Raw genomic sequence first — 23,915 nt, forward strand, 5'->3', positions numbered from 1 at the left:
TAGTTGACTTGTATTATACGCTTTATGTATTTAACAAAGATGTAATCGCATCTACTTTTCATTTTCATAATTATCTTATGTACCTTTTCAAATTTTGTTCTGTATCACAAATATCCCGTGTATATGCAATGTACATAATTTCTTTGTTCATTTTGATGGAGGTGAAAATAAAGTTGAAAGTTGAAAGAAAGTTGAAATCCTAGAACGATAACAAAAGTTTATAGTACTTTCGGGAATCCATGATCTGCACGCCATCGCGATTCTGCAATCGATATCTAAATTTCTCATATTTTTGCAGTGCGCGTCGACGTCGTAGTATAGCTAATAACGCTGGTGAATCTATGGTACGTATACGGCGGTACGGTGGCATGCGTGTGTGATCAGTGTAATTCAACTCAATCGACAAACTGGCAGCCTAACGGAGGAAATGCTTAAATTGCAGCAGAAATACAACATTTGGAACGGTGTAGGGATGATTTCAAGAAACCAAAACCGATTTTGATGATGATCTGGATAACGAAGCCCTTTATAGGCCTACTTCTAGTCGTAGTCATCCTTCTCTCGCAGTTCTACACTGCAGGAATCAACGACCACGACGACGATAAATTCTGTATACGGTGTGTTCCGTACGGAACCGACACAGCGGTATCGCTCGCTGCATACACTGCATTCAAAAAAGGATATACGACATATATTTCACCTAAAAACAAACACAGTGAAATATTGAGCAACCAAGTAAGCTATGCACGTACTCCATTGACCTGTACATAAATCCTCTTTTCTTCTTTCTTCAACATGCGTTGAGTATAGTATACAAGTATCGACTGCTTCAGAGGGGATAAATAAAACTATTTGCACCGAGGTGAGTCTCAACAGTGCTATGCCCAGAGACGAAGTCGAGGGGCATGGCACTGTTGAGAAATCATCGAGGTAAAAATAGTCTAACGTTGACCCAAAAGAAAGCAGTCGATATTTATTTCATATCCCTCACGAGCATTACTAGAATGATTACAAGATTTTCTCGTGGAAATGAGTAACGTTAGTTTTTGGCCATGGCCAACACAAAATTTTGTGTCGTTTTATAGAATAATGTGTTGCTTGAATGTTTGCATGGTGGTATAAAAGAAAAAGAGCTAGAGGTTTCCGGTATGAACGCCATGTATGAGTAGTCCTTGCAAAGACGTTTTCTTGGCGGAAGAAGAACCTAGAAAGAGGAAAGCGGAGTAGGGAAGACATACTGAGAGTGTAACTAATGCCCCGTCGTAAGACTGTTACTCGGGTAAGATTATGTATGTGATAAAACGCAGGGTAGCCTCCGGGTAGCGTCCGAGTATAAATCTCACCCTTCGGTGAGATCGGCCAGGGTAGACACGGGGTAGCCGCCGGAGAATACCCGGGTAAGGTGTCAGTTAAGACGCTCGCGTGGTGAATCTATGCAAAAGGCTACTGCACACTAACGACCTTCTGTCGCACGACTAAGCGACTTTGGATCCTGAAATAAGCAAGCGTGTTTATTCTAAGGCTATTATGATTTATTTCGGATCCAAGAAGGTTGGTCAGTCGTGCGATCGAAAGTCAAGTTTGCGGTGGTTTTTACCCGAGTAGAGGCCAGTGACGTCACGTGACCAGCCCTGCAGACGCCGCCACATAAATCCTGTGAACTCTCCCTTTAATACAGTTACTGAGTCCTGTGGGTTGAATGTTATTGTAAAGTACAGTCGCGTTCTGATTGTAAAATAAGTTGATTTTTATGTTGATTTTTTAATGATTCTCTCTTTGTTTATTCCTGCACAGTGAACGCATTTTAAGGAAAAGCAAGCAATCATTCAGACACCTCTGTATACATGATACATGCGTATATCAGTACACAATTCTGCACAGTAGTTCGCAGTGATGTGTTCTACTGCAATGGCAATGATGTGATATGCTTCCATTTCCAGCGATTTTGTTAGGGGGGGGGGTCAAACTGAATTTGGAAGTCTACATTCTTCTTCCTAATTAAAAGAAAAGAATGGTTTCTAGGTAGGCCTACATGATTCTGACGAAATGTCCTAATAATTGCCTACCTTACAGCATACCAGTTTACGAAAGGAACCTAATTTTAAGGGTTGCAATCACTCTTGCAATGGGGACTCACGAACTATCAACTTCCAGCACGTATTTTTTTTCTTAAGATCCGATTTTCGGTAAACCTTTGTCACATATCTGCATATACTGCATAATAGAGGCCTACGCTTTAAAACCGGCTTGAACATATGTGTAGAGTCGAACTGCACAAACAAAAAGTGCAGACTGGATTAACCCTATAAAGCCCAAGGGGGGGGGGGGGCACATTGTGCCCCCACCCCCTATCAGATTTTCATTCGCCACTCCTTCGCCTTTAATCCAATTTTAACCAAATTCGGTGACTTTTTCTAAAATCTTATTCGAAACATTTTGATATATAATTTAGCTATATTTGATATTGCTGGTTGCCATGACAACCATAAACTGACAACCATGTCAGTCAGATTTTGTGTATTTTTCTGTTCCAATTCCAATTAACAGTATTATAATGTATGAAATTGGCGTTTCTTGGCTGAAATTTGCTGAAGAAGCAAAATGTGAAGTAATTATGGCCCTGAAATGTTTTTCCTATTATTTCCTTTGTTTGTCTGTGACAACGGCATAAAACAATAGATATAATAGAGATACTTGAAAATAAAAGTATTTTCCAAAGATTGCCGACTATTTTGTGTCATTTTGATTCCTTCACCCTAGTTATACCTGTAATATAATTTGTTTATTACACTATCAATCTGCAAACTTCAAATTCCAATATTATGGTAACATGAAATATGATAACTACGCATGTACCTATCCCAAACAATACATCACAGGTCTCAGAATGTATTTCTTTATTTTGTTGTGAATAGTGTCCCCATGTGGTTACCTTGAGAAATTTCAAACATAACAAATAATGAGCTTTGACTTGCACATCATTTAAGGCAAATATGAAAAATATTGGTCTATGATAAGACATATTATATTGGGGATAAAGAAATTATTCAGAAAAATCATGTTTTTAGCACATTTCCTTTGTATTTCTTTATATTTTGGTAAATAGCGCCCTCTATGGGTGACCTTGAAAAAGTTCAAGTATGCGGTCATATAGAGCATGAGTTGCTCTACCAATGTGCCAAATATGACGATGAAACATCAAACAATAACAAAGGTATATAGGGGGCACAATGTGCCCCCCCCCCCTTGGGCCTGGGAAGGGTCAAAATAGCTTGGGCTTTATAGTGTTAAGCAAAGTCAATAGAAAAAAAGGCAGATGAATGTTTTAAAAAGTTTATGAATGCGGTCCTAGCATTTCGGAACAGGAGACATCTAGCACACAAAAAAAAAAATGTGAAAAAGCATTCTTCGATTTTCATTTTCCCCAAAAGTGTATTAATCTAAATGGTTGAAATGTAGGATGTCTTTTTGATATATACCGTCCTTCACACTGATATAAATCTATAAATGTGGAAGTCTGGTTTTACCCTTGGTTAAATGATGAAAATCGGATTCTTAATATTTTCTACCACTATAGAGAGTTGGGGTGTCGTACGACTTTCGAACGGTGATGCACCTTGGAACGGACGAGTCGAGATCTATGATGGAGACGAGTGGGGAACGGTCTGTGACGATGACTGGGATGATGACGATGCCGAGGTCGTGTGTCGACAGCTCAGCTACAGTATCACCGGTGCCACGGCTTTGACCTCAGCGTTCTACGGACAAGGCACCGGGTCGATTTTCCTAGATAATGTGGGATGTTACGGCTCAGAATCTCGGCTCGCAAGTTGTTCACATAACGGATGGGGATTTCATGACTGCGATCACTCTGAAGATGCAGCTGTTGACTGTGGTAAGCAGAATGTGGTTTCTTTATCACAATATGTGTAGTTAAAACAGGGGCACCATACAGCTATACACAATACTTCCTCCACAGGCAGAAGGGTAAAATACATCGCATTTAAGTAGAACAAATATGTAATGCGTTCAACAAAAATGTCTATCACCTGTATTACAATTACGCTACAGCATGGATCTTTTAGTTATAAAGGGAAAATGTTACTTGTAGGTCTTTGATGAGTTTGATTATGTTTTTGTCTTGTTTGTTTAGTTTAACAGGACGAAAAAGGAAATGAACAAAAATTAAGAATTTTAGAATGGCCTACAGTATTTCCATGCATCACATTGTGTGTCTGAACAAAGAAAAAAAAATGAGTGATGATAGATTCCTGTGGTCATCCATTATACTTCCTCATGAATATGATGGAACACCATGGCAACATGACAGTACATTGTTCTCCCGTGTACAGATCAAATCAAAGAAAAACGCGCTTCAGTATAGTGTTTGAATACCATAGCCTTCATAAACAGTATTATTATTATCATTATTATTATTATTATTATCATCATCATCATCATCATCATATACATACATAATACATGCCGTCAAATGAAGTGATTCCATCTTGTTTATATCATGTGTGACGACGACATAAATATTACAATAGTTAACTTGTTTTTACCCGTGTTGTAAATAGGTGGACTTGGTTTCACGGCATCCCCGCTCATTGTTCGTCTTGTCGAAGGGGGAACGTACCACGAAGGTCGTGTTGAGATCTATCACGATGGAGCCTGGGGCACGGTGTGCGATGACGAATGGGATGACGATGATGCGCGGGTCGTCTGCAGACAACTCGGATATTCCACAAGCTATGCACGGGCTGTGAGTGGAGGGACGTACGGACAAGGAACGGGATCCATTCTACTTGACAACGTTGAATGTGACGGCTGGGAGTCAAGTCTAGCCAGCTGCTCTTCAGATGGATGGTACAGCCATAACTGTGGGCACTGGGAAGATGCCGGTGTGCGATGTGGTGAGCCTGGTTTATATTCCTTAATGTGCGAAGTCGAAACCTTGTTCATCTTATTTGACAAATTTTAGTGAGCAAGAAAAGGAAAAAAAAATCTATTCAATATTTCAAGGAAAAATGATTCTGCACATGAGCGAAGCATTTCAAGGCATTATCGCCGTGCGCTGAAACACATCTGTTTTTCATTCACGTCCTCATTTACAGATACGCTCACATTGAAAGTGTTCTTTAATTTCTCAAACTATTTTACTAACAAGATTTATGTAACAATAAATCTTGGATGCCCAAAAAATTGCTGCAATGTAAATATTCGTCTACCTTTCGAAACCTAAACTCATCAGTTTAGTCGGGAATCGTTTGTTCTGTGCCGCCGTCGAGTCAGCACATGATATTCATAAGAAATGATGGACAAGGAAAGAGGATAACATGAGTGAGTTTTCACCACGTTTTTTGCACAGATACGCTTGTCTTTTCCACCATCCCGCCTACCATCAATAGCGTCCGTCTTGTCGGAGGGAGCTCGTACTACGACGGTCGTGTTGAGATCTATCACGATGGAGCTTGGGGCACGGTGTGCGATGACGAATGGGATGACGATGATGCCCGGGTCGTCTGCAGACAACTCGGATATTCCACAAGCTATGCACGGGCTGTGAGTGGAGGGACGTACGGACAAGGAACGGGATCCATTCTACTTGACAACGTTGAATGTGACGGCTGGGAGTCAAGTCTAGCCAGCTGCTCTTCAGATGGATGGTACAGCCATAACTGTGGGCACTTGGAAGATGCCGGTGTGCGATGTGGTGAGCCTGGTTTATATTCCTTAATGTGCGAAGTCGAAACCTTGTTCATCTTACTTGACAAATTTTAGTGAGCAAGAAAAGGAAAAAAATCTATTCAATATTTCAAGGAAAAATGATTCTGCACATGAGCGAAGCATTTCAAGGCATTATCGCCGTGCGCTGAAACACATCTGTTTTTCCTCCACACCCCCTCAACACACACACCCACCCACACACACACACACACACACACACACACACACACACACACACACGAACAAGCGTTTGAATTTGTAGATTTGAAATTCAACGATCTTGTCCATTTTTGGGAGAACATTTTTGCGCAAACAAGATACTGCATTCGGGGACGATGTGATAGTTAGATTGAGGTATCTTGAGCGTTGTAAGTGGTTCAACTGCCTCCCCCCTTCCCTTACACATGAGAACGTACAGTTTGTATTTGTGTTTGGCGGTCTGTCTGTTTGTCTAATTTGACTGTCTGTCTGTGTATGAGATAATTCGAGAACGAATGAACAACTAATTTTTCAGGAAAATTACAGCGTGTGTGGTTTTTTTTTTTAGGTAAGAAAGAAACAATTGAATTGTTCAAAGGTCATAGGAGTAATAACGGACTTAAAGGATAGGAGATATAGATCAGAGATATAGATAAGGATCAGAGATATAGAAATAAAGACGAAGGCTAAGCACTAACTTTTTCCGGCTGAGCAAATGTCGTATCTTTTTCGAAGGAGCAAAATTAATGTCGACCGAGCAATCAATGTCGGGGTAGCATTCGTCCGCGGACTACAAAATGCCTTGGAGCATTTGCAGTGTTTTACCAACAAGCAGGGGCGGATCTAGCTTTTTATAAAGGAGGGGGTTGGGGCGGTATGCGAGGGAGCGGAGCGAGCGAGGGGGGGGGGAGGGTGTGGGGGGGGGGGGTTCCCCTCTCTTACAGTAGGGAGAATTTTTGAAAATCTGTGTGTGAAAATGGCGTTTTCTTGCATCTAAAACACCACTATAATAATAATAATAATAATGATAATAATAATAATGAAAAAATAAAACAAATACATAAATAGAAAAAAATAAAATTACAAGTTAAAAAAAAAGATAACCCCAAAAAAATGGTCCCCGGATTTTTTTTTTTTTTTTTTTTGGTGGGGGGGGGGGGGGTTGCAACCCCCCCCCCCCCCTCTAGATCCGCTTCTGACAAGTGCTTATGATTGTTGTTTCGATGCTAAAAGACATTGCGGCAAGGTCAGATATTCAAATACCCTCCGGAACCTCTGCCTCCTTTAGTGTTAGTCGGGGGATGTGAGCGCCCATTGTCAAGCAGCAAACAGAACCTTCAAAAGAAAATCATTACAAACTACTATGTTCGAGTTAGCTTATATCTTATTCTTTCTCAAATATATTACTGACACATATCTATGCTAGTACTATAATTACGAAGAAAAAAGTTACAAATTTGCATTTCGAGAATATGACGACATGCATACGCAATAAACGAACATTTTATAGAGTGAACTTACTCTGCCCCTAATCAGAATGGTATGACGTCACAACCTATTCTCCCTGGAGGAATGTCCGTCTTGTCGGAGGGAGCTCGTACTACGAAGGTCGTGTTGAGATCTATCACAATGGAGACTGGGGCACGGTTTGCGATGACGAATGGGATGACGATGATGCCCGGGTCGTCTGCAGACAACTCGGATATTCCACAAGCTATGCACGGGCTGTGAGTGGAGGGACTTACGGACAAGGATCAGGATCCATTCTGCTTGACAACGTTGAATGTGACGGCTGGGAGTCAAGTCTAGCTAGCTGTTCTTCGAATGGATGGTACAGCAATGATTGTAGCCACCAAGAGGACGCAGGTGTAAGATGTGGTAAGTGTATTAGTCGAAGCTTGCACAGTCACGTACATTTTCTGCAGGGCACTTAAAGAAATTTGTCACTAGACTGTAAAGTTATTTCAATAATGTCTTGTTTTAATCAGCTTTAATGCATACCATTCTTTGGAAATACAAGTTTGAAAAAATGAGAGGAACATGTCCAAAGCCAATAAGACCCAAAAATAGGCAACTACCATGACACTGTACCCTCTTATTGTGCCTCACTCTCTATCATTGTTCCCAGCAGATGGTGAGTCTTCAGGGCCTGTTACATCTCCTCGGGTGATTGGATCTATGACTTTTATGGCAATCGCTCTCTTCATCGTCCTAGTCATCGCTATTGGGGCTGTGTGTGGAGTGGGTTGCGGCAAGAAACAAATAACATCACATTCAACATCAGCAGGTAATGTTCCCCTCACCGTCGTCAACCCTACAACCCCTGCCATCAGTCAACCACCACCACCAGCCAACCTTTCGCCACCACAGGATGTGAACTCCCTGCCCATCCTGCCACCAGCTACAGCGCCACCACCGATGTCCCCGGCATCAGGGTCTGGTCCTGGAGTCGCCCCTACGTTGCCTCCCACAGTCATGCAATCAGCGTCGCCCACACCTACCAGCGTTCCTGATGGCGAGCCAGAGGTTCAGCCAACCACTGGTTTGCTGCCTGTAGATCCACCGGATTATTCCACCATTCCCATAAAGCAATAGAATACAAGGTGTTTGCAAACAGCTCGGCTTTGTTACGATATTTTCATCAATTAGTTTAGTCCGAGAGCTGTTAGGATATTGAGCTGGAAATGATATCGAATTTCCGTTGTGGATAAAATATGTAAATTTTACTGCAAATCCTTGGCAGTTGTCAGACTGGCTTGCCATACGAGCAAGTAGAGGGCCTTCGTGACACAATTTTAATAACCGCTGCGTTTTCAATCTTGAAATTTCAGCGGTGGGCTTGGAAAAGGTTTATTTTTCTTTAGACAACTGTAATTATGGGTTTGCTTATTCAAGAAAATTTTGTACAAAATTGAAATAGGCGGCATTTTATATGGAAACTGTCTTATGAAGAAAAATGTACATATGATACACGTATTCTTACATTTATATTAGCTGTACCAACGTACATGTATATAGCGATGTACTTCTTTGTTTTTCTTTCTGACAAAGACGACGTCACTTTATATGGTTCTTAATTCTAATCATACTATTTTTGCAAAGAGTAATATAGTGGAATGTCGTGAATGTATTTGTTTGTGTGTGTGTGTGTGTGTGTGTGGGTGTGTGTGTGTGTGTGTATGTGAGTATTGCGGTGTTCTTATTTGCTGTGTAATACAATTTTTAGCTAACAGTACTCATGAGCTTTACTTCTTTGAAGGTATGCAATTCTACTCACTGTTCCTTCCCGGGTATTCTTGGAATTCTAGATAAATTATCTTTAACATGACGATATCTTTCAGAAAAATTGCCTTAAAAGTTGATTAGATATTTCTGTTGCTGTGTAATACAATTTTTAGCTAACAGTACTCATGAGCTTTACTTCTTTGAAGGTATGCAATTCTACTCACTGTTCCTTCCCGGGTATTCTTGGAATTCTTGATAAATCATCTTTAACATGTCGATATCTTTTAGAAAAGTTTGCCTTAAAAGTTGATTAAATATTAAAAAAAAAAAGGGTCTCTCTGCTTGCTTCTTCGTTTCTTCCCTGTCTATCTTCAGAACATGGAAACATTTTGCTTTTGCATATCAGTTTGCGACGTAAACAAATTATACCACTGTCATCTGTCATTTTGTGTAAGCGACGTAGATTTACTTGAATCAAGCATTATAGAAATTACGTATTCTGAAAAAATATACGTAAATCCCATAAATCAAATCCCATCAAATCCAACTATTTCCTCTCCTTATCAAAAATTCAGCTCACTCAATGGTACTTTTACAGAGGTTCACCTTTCATTGCTGGTAGATCTTGTACGGTGAAAATTGCAACAAATTCATCATACAACAGGCATTCAAGAACATAATGTAACTCATTAGACTTCTATATCAGAGCAAAAAAAAAAAATGTTGCTGTTCAAAACTCAATTTGGAAAAAGAGTTAGTTCTTTGAATCTTAATATGTATGATGTTAACCCGAGACCCATATCAGCATATCATGAGTTTTAATTACTTCGGTGCCTCAAAAAGAACTTTTCACTTCGACAAAGTATATTTGTATTATATATATATATATATATGTATATATATATATATATATATATATATATATATATATAATATAATATATATATATATATATATATATACATATATATACATATATATATATATATATATATATATATATATATATATGTATGTTTAAAAAAAAAGAAGGTAATTCAGCAGCACAAGTGTTTACGTGATGAGTTAGATATGGATTGGCTTGATTAAATTAATCAAGACAGCTTTTTCTGAGATTCATGCAGAATTTCATGCTATATTTCAAAACATGGTATGATTTCCAAAGCAAAAACATATTATACTGCATGTTTTAAAAAATTATAAAGCAGCACAAGAGAGATGAATACAGCTGCTTATTTTTTGTTCATATTAATCACGTTATGAATATGGAACCGATATCGAATTAAATTCAAATAAAGAATATCACAAAAAAGTGTGAGTTTGTGTGTGTGTGTCTGTGTGTGTCTGTGTATCTGTCTGTCTGTGTGCATGTTTTACGGCAGAATATTTTATAGTCTTCATTTGCTCGCTCCCTTCACACGTCCATCCCTAACATTTGGCCCCTCCCTACAACACACCCTCCCCCAACATAAGCTGTATCATAGTTTGCATCATAGCATGCACTGAAGTACACATTATATTTGGTGTCCCCCTTTCATGTTAAGAAATAAAATTACCTGACGAGTAGCTCTTTTTATTCAAGACCATGAGGTCAAAGTCACGCCAATTCTATACCTTTAATAAAACATGCGATCTTGGTAAATAAATTCACAATAAAGCATGCAGAGGGTATTATGTTATGACTATGAGTGCATATATGCTGTTCCTTGTTTACGTGGTGTAAATATATGACACAGTCATAAACCTTCTGGTTGTGCCAACGCGTGCATTCGTCTTGTATAGCACTGATGTCACACTTATACCTCCGAAAGAATATTTGCCACAATCGCCGTAGATCCTATATGGGTGAACAGCTCGGCAAGATGGCGCCTCTCTATATAAGATGTGTGATATCACTTTTTGTCGTGGCATTTCCTCACTACGTCCTTTCCCGTGAGTATTCATTTGATAATCACTGATAGATTGATATCCAACAGAATGTTTTCATAACTAGTATTCATTGATTACTGTGAGTTTGTAACAAGTTCCAATCAAGTTGATATCATTTGGTGCACGCAAGGTTCCTCATTTTACAGGACCAAACAGTTGCAAAGGATTGGGGAGGGGGGGGGGGGGGGGAGAGTCGGCGAATGGCCCAGTCTAAAAGGACTGTTTAGTCTAAAATTTTCCTATCCGTTGATCATGTTTCATTTTTTTTCCGGTTTTTATATTTTGGAGAGGGAAGCCCGTTTCGAGAATTTTAATGGAAGGGTTTAGAATGAGAAAAAGTGGACCACTTCCGGGTTTAATCGACTAACAAGCAAAATCAAAATAAAACAAAATAAAACAAAACAAAACAAAACAAAAAGGCTTCAGCGCAATTTTCTGGTGCCACTACAACTTATAAATAGTTGGTGAAATTCATTGTGATCAATCTACAGTCAAGTAAAATCTCTATTTGAAAAAAAAAATGGGACGGGGTTGTAGTGGCACCGGAAAATTGCGCTGAAGCCTTTTTTGTTCTGTTCTGTTCTGTTTTGTTTTGTTTTGTTTTTGCTTGTTAGTCGACGAAACCCGAAAGTGGTACGAGAAAAGAACAAATGCTCTATTTCAATTTCTTCTCATGTCTTTTTTTAGGGGGCAGGGAATATGAAAGGGGCAGTATGAACCCCATGTACAACAAAATACGTCTTAGTCATGCTTGCTGAAATTTATCTATATAATGTAATCTAAATAATACACATTTTCAGTTCAGCTTCAGTTTGATTTTATTTCTGAATTTTTAATCACAACACTCTCTGAGGTATTTGGACATAATGCAGTGAAATCAAAGAAATCAACAATACACTTATTTCCAGGTAAAGAGGGAAAATGCAGTCCGGTCTGTGATTTTAATCAAGTGCTTGATAGTAAGGACAGCCTCAAAGAGAAAATAAGAAGAAACAGAGGGAAATTTGCCATTGGTCTTGAGCTAACTTTATGGGGAAAAGTTTAAAAGGTCAACAAATTTGCCCTGATAAGCACTGCACGTACAGTAGTGTGGTGTACTCTCAATAACTTTCCGCATATTTTCTAGCTATGACTACCAAACTCAATCCACGGATATAACCTATATACCGGTCAAGTTCGAATATAGGGGCGGTCCAACAAGTTCGAAGGTCAAATGGTCAATGAACTTTACCTTAAAAGCACTAATTTAACACATGTGATGTATACTCTCAATAACTTTCCAGAGCTTTGAGCTATGATCACCAAAGAACACTACAAGTTCTATACATAACCTGAAGATGCCTGTCAAGTTCGAATATTGGTGAAGTCTACCAAGTTCAAAGGTCAAATGGTCAATGAATTGTACCTTGGAATATAAGCACTGAACACTATTGTGTTGTACTATTAATCATTCTCAATAACCTTCCACAAATTTGAGCTATGACCACTAATAATTCCACAGGCGCTCAACCTAAATAATTCGAAGTCAAGTTCAAATATCGGTGCTCCGACACGATGAGGTCGGTGAATTTTACCTGATAAGCACTCTTCACAAAGTACAATGTATTGTGGTGCACTATCAATAACTTTCCACTTTAGAGGCGTAAACGACTGAGAATTTTCTTTTTTCTTGGACATTATTACGAATGTCTGTGTATTGACTTCAGATACCAGGGAGCTGTCGAAGGAATCATCAGGGGGAGGAGGTGCATGGGGTTGGCGCAGAGGATTATAGTATACGAATAATTTATGAGTTGTGAGTGCATAGGGCACGAATATCGCACGAGGCGCGAGATAAGCCACTGGTCTATTCAACAAGGCGCGTAGCGCCGCGTTGAATAGACCAGTGGCGAATCTCGCGCCGAGTGCGGTATTACGTGCCCCAATGCACGAACAAAATCATAAATTATTCGTTTTATACAACACCTTGTCCACAATCACAGTACTAAATTAGTGACCGCCAACTCAGGAAGGCCCAAAAATAAATGTAACAATTAGGCCGAGAATTGTAAACCACCCTGTGTACTGCTTTCAAACACTCGTCATGATTCGACCACACAGTCACAGGAATCACAAACTCCGCAGGGTCTATACCCATTCTACGCTAACGTTAGATCGAGTTAGGCCTGACTGTTAGGCCGATCTGAGATGTCGGCAGATCTAGTAGTGCTAGTAGGTCTAGACTTTGTCTATTTCCGAAAATGATTTTGTATAAAAACACAGAAAACGGTTTCTCAACTTGAAATGAAGTCTTGATTTTTTGGATCACTGTGGTCCACGTAGCAGATCAGAGTCAAAAGTAAAAACACAGCAGTAGGTATAAAGGCCGCAATACATGCAACTACACTAACTAGCTAGGTAAAGTAGCTGCGCGTACACGTTAACGTTGCAGTACTCCGCCGCGCCTGGTCTCCCGGCAGCGCAGCGCAGTAGCCGGCCAGCACGTACAATGTAGTTTGCTGGCGCTTTGCTGCTGTGAGCCACAGAACTCTGTGAGCGGCCATGCATTAGTAGCCCCCCGCGAAGCCGTGCTATAGTACCTTCGAGCCGTGCAATAGGCCCATGCCAGGGGCCTATTGTATGGCTGTCACTCTCAATGAGTTTGATAGGTATTTTCTGTTGAATGTCATGTGACATGTTCTTGGCCAATCACAATTCGACATCATTCTGAGGTGTTGTATAATGTAATCTGTCTTGCAGTCAAATAACACGGGTTCGGGCGCGGGTACGATTCCCACTGAGTCTTATAATGCTGAACAATTTTTGTCTTATCATGTCGTCCCCTTTAGAAGAGGCAAAACACTCAGTCCCTCAGATAGGATATAATGGAGGTCGAGAGAGGGAGTGGGAGAGAGGGGGAGTTACAGCCCATGCACGCATAAGATCCCGTTTTCTACAATGTTTGAGGTGACGGCTTTCTGAGGTATCTAATTAATGCAGGCAAACCTACTTTGGCGGCCACCTAATCAACAGAAAAAAAAAACCTCAAAGAAAAAGCCAGGTAGACCCTGTCTTTATGCCGTCACTTTTTCGTCTCCCTTAGATGACCACTATACAGACAGGTTTGACTGTGTTGAAAGAAAATTCTGTTGAGTAGGCACCTCCATTTTTTTTCACTGAATGTATAAGTGTGTGACATGTTTTCCTTTTCATAGACATGACAGATATAAACATACTTTTTTGGATTTATTTATTAAAGTGCATGACCAATTTCAATTATTATTTTGGTTACTCTGTTACACAAAAAAAAAATGAAAATAAACTTTGATTTGATTTGAATTGTCCGCATCGTAGTAAATGCCTGCTTTATGAGGTACAAGTGGGTGGGATATTACTGACAGGGTGAAGGTAAGAGACACCACAATCCATTAAGAATTATTGACAATACAGAGGAATTTTAGAGCTCAAATACAAGTGTTATTTTGTCGACGCACCTCACAACCTCCGACCCACTTAGTAAGTTTGTTGAACTCGACCAATATTTTTGCCGAGGCGACCAATATTTAAAATATTGGACGGCAAGAGGGGGATTCCCCAAAGTTGTTTTTTTTTTTTATAAACTGCACCGTGATTGGTTGAGATATATACGAGATGACCTGAAATATGAAGTAAAAACGTCTGTGATTGGTCAATCACGAATTAACTAAAATATCGTTTCTTCTAAAATTCTGTGTTTATATTTCATATATCAATTAGTTGAAATTGTTTTTCATACAATTTTTCAAAATATCACTTTCATAACGGGAAACAAATTTAGGTTTGATGAAAACAAGTTTCTTTTTTGTGCATGGAGGCGACGGTATGACGATTGATCAGCTCAGCGCTACACTGCTAGATAGCCCGCGCGCGATATACCCGCAGCCGGCCGCCGCCGGCCGCTTGCATATTTGCATGCATGTTCCCACAGTACGTTATGTGTTACTAGTACTGAGTACAGTAGGACTACAGTACTAGTAATTCGATCTTTCACGATCTACGGCAGATGTGACGTAAATTGTGTCTCAGATCTCGGATACAAATACATCTAATTCTGGTCTAAATTAGCTAGATCTCGGCCTAACAGTAACATGACGGCTACCTTGGATACATAGATCACTGTTTTATCAGGGACTGAAGTAGAGTAACTTGCACTGAAGAGTGTAACCCGATGTCAGGATCAAGTACAGTAGGAGAGACCATACAGCACTCGGACTCGGAGACAGAAAGGGTAGGCCTAAGTAAAATCATTCTTTGCTAAAATCCCCTGTAGGATAATAATGATAATATTGGATGTCCTATTTTCAATTAATACAGGGAAATATATGACTCACTAAGCAAAATATTGGACTCGTCTTCGACTCGTCCAATATTTGTGCATAGCTCGTCCAATACTTCCTTGTATTAATCTCAAGGCCATCCAATATTATATAACTATCAAACCAGTCACGTCAAGTCTTAGAAGTATCCATGTTGTTGCCATGTGATACGAGATAACAGTTCCCTTTCATTGTTATTCTTTCGTTGGCTTCAGAATATTATGGAGACCTTCGACTATCCAACGGATATAACGGACGAGTTGAGATCTATGACGGGAACGAATGGGGAACGGTCTGTGACCATGACTGGGACGATGACGATGCCGAGGTCGTTTGCCGACAGCTCGGCTACAGCACCACCAACGCTAGGGCAAGAAGAAATGCATACTATGGGCAAGGCAGCGGACCAATATTTCTGGATGAAGTGCAGTGCTATGGGTTTGAATCTTCTCTGACCTTCTGCCCCAATAACGGCTGGGGCGATCATGATTGCTATCATAGCGAAGATGCTGGGGTGGACTGCGAAAGTAAGCTAGCACTAAAACCCTGATTCCTTGATCACAACTATTTGATAAACAATGTGCACGAAATACGCTTTGCAACTACCAGTGATGCATGAGGACATAACGGCAAGCCTCGATGAAACGATTCCTGCACGGAATCCTTTGTATTTCTGGCTGTGCTTTTTTTTAAAGCTGTAAGCAGCTTAAGACCCGCCTTTAACTTTGTTTGATTATTGATATATTTAAATAAATGAAATTATTTATGTTCTTTGAATAGGTATTCTATGATTCTAAAAAAAAATTACTCCCGTACATCCTGACAAGAAAACAAAAATCAAAGCTATTATACTAGAGTGTATTTATTTTGAATTTGATCAGGTTGGTATGACTTCACTACCTTTTATCCTTGGACCGACATCCGCCTTGTTGGAGGGAATAGATACTACGAAGGTCGTGTTGAGATCTATCACAATGGAGCCTGGGGCACGGTGTGCGATGACTATTGGGATGACGCTGATGCCCGGGTCGTCTGCAGACAACTCGGATATTCCACAGATTACGGGCGGGCTGTGAGTGGAGGGACGTACGGAGAAGGAACGGGATCCATTCTACTTGACAACGTTGAATGTGGCGGCTGGGAGTCGAGTCTAGCTAGCTGTTCCTCCAACGGATGGTACAACCATAACTGTGGGCACTGGGATGATGCTGGCGTCAGTTGTGGTAAGCAATATTGCAGTGTAATCACATTTTGTTCGTTAACGATTAAGAGGCGGGTTATGAAAGTACACTAACTTATGGTTACAACTTTTTGTTGATTGTGTATAATTAAAATCAGCTAAGAATCCATTATAAGCCCTCGTTTTTGTGAAATTCGGAAAAAGTAAGTCCTATATCTTGAGTTCCCACCCCGTCACAAAAAGGAGAGAAAATGGAAGGAATAAGGAGAACGAAACGACAGATATTATCTTCCTGAACATGATGATGTCGTTATCATGATTACGTTATTCTGTTCTTTACATTACTCTTTACGTTTCTTGTCAGTAAACTAAAGACCTTTGCATATACACAAAAATATACACATTTTAAACTCCTAATTTAAGTCTCGTTGAGCAGCCAATATGTGTAGGCAAAAATTTCTTGAATAGCCACCCCCCCTTCCCCCGCCCTATGATGAAAATTATAACAGCAGTCATATTGCAACACAACGATCGACGTGTAATTTACCAGCCTATATACACTGGCGTAGCCAGGGGGGGGGGGGGGGGCGATGGGGGCGATCGCCCCCCCTAAGATTTGGACCGGGGATTTGGGAGGCGGAAAAAAAAATGCGTGTATACTGTATGCATGCACATGAAGCGGGTCTCCTTTGCAACCTTTCATCAAATAAGATATTTTTTTGAATATTTCACTCAAAGTGTGCACCAGATCGTTGAATTTCAATTCAAAATATGCAAAATCTCTCGTGCTTGGGAGGGGGTATCCCCCTCCCAAACCCTCCCCCTCTGTGCCTCTTTCCCTAGCTTAGTACACTTTTTAGATTTACAAAAAAATTATGAATAATTCTGAGTGATTTGATTTCCCAAATGTTGATTCCATCAAATATGCGTATACGAGATATCTCAATTTCAACCTTAAAAAGGCAAAAGCTCCATCGGAAGGGAAAGGTGGAGATAACACTAGCCCACGCCTTCTCCCTGCTCACCCGCCCCTCCTCCCCCCCCCCCTTCCGCCATGCATAGAAGTAGACTGTGGCTATACCCAGATCGCTTTATTTCAATTCTAAAAACGCAAAAGCTCCGCGAGCGGGAGGCGGAATTCCCCTTCCCCTAAGCTCTACCTCACTAGACTTTATACACTGACACACAGATGGTGCACATTCGGAATAAGAGCTAAATTCCGTGATTTTAACACTTCGATGAAAAAGTATTGCACCAAAAATTTGCACCAGATCGCTGAATTTCAGGTCTGAAAACGCAAAATCCCCTTCGTGTGGGAGGGGATATGCCCCTATCTACAACCTCGTGTGCATGCTTTTTCTGTTTGATTGCTGAACAGACAGCGTTCATGATATTCAGTGTAAGAATTAATACAAGAAGTGTATTTAAATATAGGCAAATTGTTCAATGATAATCTACATCAAAATATACTGCAACCTTAAACAAGTGGGACTGTTTCAACTCGTTAAAACACGCAAAAGCATGCATCAAGTTGCACCATTTGCAACATCAAAATGCAAAAAGTTCTCACCGTGGGAGGGGGTACACCCCCTCCCACACCCTCCCCCTCCTCCTTCGCTCGCTCCGCTCGCTCGGGTTCAGTCGCGTTCATGATATCCAGTGAAAAGAATTAATACAAGAAGATTATTTTAATGATACCATTTTATAGGCAAATTGTTCAATGATAGTCTACATCAAAATAAACTGCTACCTTACACTAATGTTACTGTTTCACGTCGATAAAACGCGCAAAAACATGCATCAAACTGCATCATTTGCAACATCAAAATGCAAAAAGTTCTCACCGTGGGAGGGGGTACACCCCCTCCCACACCCTCCCCCTCCTCCTTCGCTCGCTCCGCTCGCTCGGGTTCAGTCGCGTTCATGATATTCAGTGAAAAGAATTAATACAAGAAGATTATTTTAATGATACCATTTTATAGGCAAATTGTTCAATAATAATCTACATCAAAATATACTGCTACCTTACACTAATGTTACTGTTTCACGTCGATAAAACGTGCAAAAACATGCATCAAACTGCATCATTTGCAACATCAAAATGCAAAAAGTTCTCACGTGGGAGGGGGGACACCCCCTCCCACACCCTCCCCTCTCCCTTCGCTCGCTCCGCTTGCTCGGGTTCAGTCACGTTCATGATATTCAGTGAAAAGAATTAATACAAGAAGTGTATTTAAATCATACCATATTATAGGCAAATTGTTCAATGATAATCTACATCAAAATATACTGCTGCCTTACACTAATGTTACTGTTTCACGTCGATAAAACGCGCAAAAACATGCATCAAATTGCATCATTTGCAACATCAAAATGCTAAAAGTTCTCACCGTGGGAGGGGGGACACCCCCTCCCACACCCTCCCCTCTCCCTTCGCTCGCTCCGCTTGCTCGGGTTCAGTCGCGTTCATGATATTCAGTGAAAAGAATTAATAGAAGAAGATTATTTTAATGATACCATTGTATAGGCAAATTGTTCAATAATAATCTACATCAAAATAAACTGCTACCTTACACTATAATGTTACTGTTTCACGTCGATAAAACGCGCAAAAACATGCATCAAACTGCATCATTTGCAACATCAAAATGCAAAAAGTTCTCACCGTGGGAGGGGGACACCCCCTCCCACACCCTCCCCTCCCCCCTCGCTCGCTCCGCTTGCTCGGGTTCAGTCGCGTTCATGATATTCAGTGAAAAGAATTAATACAAGAAGTGTATTTGAATTATACCATTTTATAGGCAAATTGTTCAATAATAATCTACATCAAAATAAACTGCTACCTTAAACAAGTGGGACTGTTTCACGTCGATAAAACGCGCAAAAGCATGCATCAAATTGCACCATTTACAACATCAAAATGCAAAAAGTTCTCACCGTGGGAGGGGCCCCCCTCCCACACCCTCCCCCCCTCGCTCGCTCCGCTCGCTCGGGCTCGGTCGCTTCGCTCCCTCGCAGACTAACCGCCCCCCCTAAGATGAAATCCTGGCTACGCCGTTGCCTATATCGCTTTGGAATATGATTTTAAAGAAGAAAAAATCAATGAAAATTGCTCTAGCTCTAACAAACAATCAACCTAATTTCATCAAGCCTGATACATGTGGAATCATCCCACGAGCCTGACAACATAGGCAACCCGAGTCAAACGGCCCATGAACTCGAGGTTGAAAAAAAGGTCCATGAGTCATACAGCTCACAAGTCATATAGCCCACGGCCCACAACTCCGGCGTTAGACAAAAAGACCCATGAGTCCGACACAGGGCAAACATGGTCAATTAATTCGACACCAGGCCCAAAACAACAACAACAACAACAACAACAACAACAACAACAAAAAACAAATATACAAACAAAACAAAACAAAACAACAACAAAAACAAAAATACCACGAGACCGACGCTGCATACATTATATCCCATGATGTTTAGTTGCTCTCGTGAGCCTTTATTGCTTCGTGGGCCTTTTTTGCCTGGTGCCGAGCACGTGAGCTGTCTGACTCGTTGGCTTTGTAACTAATGGGATGTACGTCTCGTGGGTTGTGTGACAAATGGGCTGTAAAACTCGTGGGCGTCGGACTCGTGATGTGCACCCACACATACTGTGCGTATCACAACTATAGTATCCAGTTTAGCTCTAAATCGTTTGCACCATTCGTAGCCCTAACAGGAACTTACGCGGCATGCTTCTCTTGTCTATGACGTCACATGCATGTTATTTTTTTTATTGTAGGGCCTACTTCTCGCTGGATTTGATGTTACCTTATTTATCGACAAAGAATATCATCGTATACATGGTTATGATAAATAAAAAAAAGAAGATAATACTCTGATTCCTCTACTCTCTTAAAGTGGCTGAGACAAACCATAAAGTCAAAGTGACCATGACCGTCATGGCAGTCGGGCTCTTCATCGTCTTGGTCATTGCTATCGTTGCTGTATGTCGAGTGGGATGCAGGAAAAATGAGGTCACCACACAAACTGCATCTCAAAGCATCCCTCTTAACCCAGTGAACTCCGCCACCTCTGACTCACAATGTGTTGATATCCCGACGTCTGGAGCTCCATATCCTATCACTGAACCTCAGCCATAACCACAGCAGTAGGTAACCTCCTCGGAAGAACCCACCCTCTGAAAAGGGTACTTCACTTGGCTGGCGTCTTTCTAAGAAAGCAGAGGACGGAAGCGGAATTTATACCAAGGAAAGTTCTGACAGTTCCCACTCCTATCATTCTAATTCAATTTGTCTTTCAAATATAAGGCCAAGTAAAAAAAGAAACCAGTTTCTCGTCCTCGCGCGCATCGATTTTGGCCGCCGCGTCGATTTTTTTACTATTTACTATTTTCAAAATGGCGCTGAAAATACCAAGAAATTCATAATTCTCGTCCCAGCCCGCTCCCCGCTCGCATCGATTTTCAGTTGCCGCATCGACTTTTTTGATATTTTACTATTTTTTCGGCCGCCGAAAAAAAAAATCGACAATTCACCTACCAATCGTGATGTCTCATTTCTAATTACGCCTTGCGTCCTCTACTTTATAGCTGTAGTACAGCTGTAGCTTCTGTAGTGCGTATGTAATAACGCATGCATTTCACACTGCGAGCTCGGCAAGAAGGAATGACCCACAAAGCAGTTGAACTGTAATTGGATGGGCGCGGGCGGGCGCGGCCTGGGCTGTGATGTACAGCGCACTCGGTACGTCGTGGTGTAGACAGGACGTTGAGCACCTTCTGTACATTTTTCTCGTGCTGTTGCCCGCTTCATGTGCTGCTAGATTGATTGCGCGATGTACTGTAACCACATACTAGTCTTTATGACCAGCCAGCCAGCATAGCATGCGCGCGTTCTGGAGCTGGAAAAAAAATCGTGGAGTGCAGTGATGAAGAGAACCGATCTCAAGCGCACGTGTGCACAGCGAACGGCTTTAATACCAGGGCCCCGTTTTATCAAGATATAAATCAATTTTAATTTTCCTTACTACACAGTCTGCCATAGACTTACAGTTGAAATCGACTTCATAATCAATTCTAACTCTTCATAAAACGGGGCCCAGAGCTGCCAACCTTTGGAAGCACAAATTAGTACTCAGCAGCTCCAAAATTCATATTTTTCCACCAGAATTCGTATTTTTTCAATCTCCCTCTTTTTGCTATTTTGAATTAAACTCGTCGACTTATGAGGCCTACAGGCTCTAAACATAACGTTATGACACATGCCGAAGCATCGAGCTGGTCACCAGCACGATAAAGATGCCAAACTACGCAATGTTCAGCGTTGATTGATTGCTTTCTCGCAGTGAATGTGTACAAGTGCAAGTATGTACCTCCAAAAACTTGCTGGGATGATTATGGAAGCTTCCACTATCTAGCAGGGGACGTGGAATGCTTTCATCTTCTCAAGAGAGCTTCTTTGTGAGCGGATGCGATACCGGTACTCTGTTCCGTGTTTCCAATTATCGTTTACTATGAAAACATAATCACGCGTTGTTTTCAGGCTTTTTTCATTTCATTAGATTTTAAACATCAGTCTTTTCCGAAGTATTCCAATTCCTTTTCCCCTGACTGGAATCGGAAAGTCTGCTATAACGATGATCGCAAAATGCCGCGCTGTGTGTGGAAGCGCCGATGTACAAACACGTGGCTTCACTTTCAAGTTTAAAGGAATGCGCCATGTGCTCCTGCCTATAAGAGGTTACTGCAAGTTCGATGAATCGAATGCGCCGTAGCTGAGCTGAGCTGAATGGCTTATTTACGGTAAACATGCAGTTTACGTTCGATACGAAGAAATCATTACGTCTTTCACGAGGGAAAAACACACAAAACAAACAAATAAAATACACCCACAAACGAATGTTAATAGCCAAAACTTTGAAAAGTAATAAGCAGTTTTGATGAGCGTGAACTGAAATTGTCATTACACGTTGTATTTTGCTGTTTATATCACTGCTGCTTCTTGGTATCACTGTAATGATGGCCATGGAAGAAATGAAGGGAGAATGTGACTTACCTGCACAGGTACATGTTTTATTACATTTATGTAGTTTTGGTATACAATAATTCATCATCCAAATGATGAGTGATTATCAAATGTCTTTTTAGAACATGAAGAAACATCTTTAAATGTTTAATGCTATAATGCCACATCAGTATCATTTTGACATCCATCTGCAATTGTACAAGCTAGTTTCCAGTTGAATGTGCTACAATTGTACTGTGAAGAACTATACATACCAGCTGTGTGGACTCAAAAAGTCATAAACACAAATGATAAATAAAGCAGTGTTTTGAATATCATGGAATTAATTTCAGTCGTACATTTGTTGAAAGACATGTTTTATACCTGTTTCAATTAATAGCACAATACATCAGAATTGCAAGTACACTGGTATCAGAAATACCAGTATTAAGATAGTCATTTTCCCTTGACATCTGTAGTGGAAAGAAAAAGCAAATGTATTTCTGCATGCATGAAGTTTCGTTTCAAGTATGGTACATAATATATCTATTTGTTTGAAAATGCACAGAGTGCAGGCAAGACATACACTTGGGACCTGGTCTCTCATAACACAGCTACCAGAGTGATATTTCATTTCATAAATTGGATATAGAAAATAGTAAACCCCTCTCTCGTTACCTTTCTCAGAATTACCGGACGAGAAACACATATTACTTTCATTTTGACAATCCTCGAAAAAATAGTAAGATATTAAATAGTAAGGACCTCCCTCATCGCCTTGCTCAAAAAACCCGGACGAGAAACTGCTTTCTTTTTTTACTTGGCCTAATGCTCCCCTTAATATGATGAAAACCAAATAATGATAATAATAATAATAATGGTTAGTAAGTAATAATGATAATAGTAATAACGATAACAATAATGATACTGATAATAATAATAATAATAATAATAATAACAATTATAATAATTTTCAATCATCTATATGAGCCTAGCCTAAAGCTGAGTCTTTGTTTTATCTGTTAATGGCAAATAATGCCTTTAAGAGAATGAAGAAAATGAAAGATAGAAAACAAAAATGATAACGTAAACGTTATGTTGCAAAAGCCACTGGATCATATCACATGCAACGTTTCAATTGCTGGTGAAATGTACATCAACTACAGCAAAACGTTTGAAAATTATGTATCTAGACAAAATCAAGTTGAATGAGATTTTCTTTTTTAATGTATAACTCAATCAACAGATTATTTCTGTATCATACACATTTTGATACTCACTGTTATTACATTAATGTTTCATGCAATACTAGTATAGGATTGTATGATATATATATATATATATATATATATATATATATATATTGTTTCTTTTCTGCCTCTACAATATAGAAATGACATATCTTATGAGGAGAAACGGTTCATTAAATCAATACTTTCACACCGGGTGTATTACAAATGAGTAGAAAACTGTACTCTCGATTGTAAATCATAATACAAGAAAATCTGCTGGCGTGTAAGTTTA

General features: G+C 40.2%; 1 protein-coding gene across 1 annotated transcript in view; it reads left to right on the forward strand.

Annotated features, from left to right (window-relative positions):
- LOC139707971 (scavenger receptor cysteine-rich domain-containing protein DMBT1-like) overlaps positions 1-20,528 on the forward strand; it is a 53,383-nt gene extending 32,855 nt beyond the window's left edge. Inside the window, exons 12-19 of the mRNA XM_071619962.1 lie at positions 3,578-3,895; positions 4,581-4,920; positions 5,412-5,741; positions 7,280-7,587; positions 7,841-8,251; positions 15,413-15,728; positions 16,107-16,420; positions 20,287-20,528. Coding sequence (XP_071476063.1) covers positions 3,578-3,895; positions 4,581-4,920; positions 5,412-5,741; positions 7,280-7,587; positions 7,841-8,251; positions 15,413-15,728; positions 16,107-16,420; positions 20,287-20,528 — 2,579 coding nt within the window. The remainder of the gene's footprint in view (positions 1-3,577; positions 3,896-4,580; positions 4,921-5,411; positions 5,742-7,279; positions 7,588-7,840; positions 8,252-15,412; positions 15,729-16,106; positions 16,421-20,286) is intronic.
- Positions 20,529-23,915: the final 3,387 nt, after the last annotated feature.

This window comes from Diadema antillarum, unplaced genomic scaffold, assembly GCF_040938485.1.
Source record: "Diadema antillarum isolate AM-2024a unplaced genomic scaffold, OU_Dant_1.0 seq00001292_RagTag, whole genome shotgun sequence".
NCBI classification, from domain to species: domain Eukaryota; kingdom Metazoa; phylum Echinodermata; class Echinoidea; order Diadematoida; family Diadematidae; genus Diadema; species Diadema antillarum.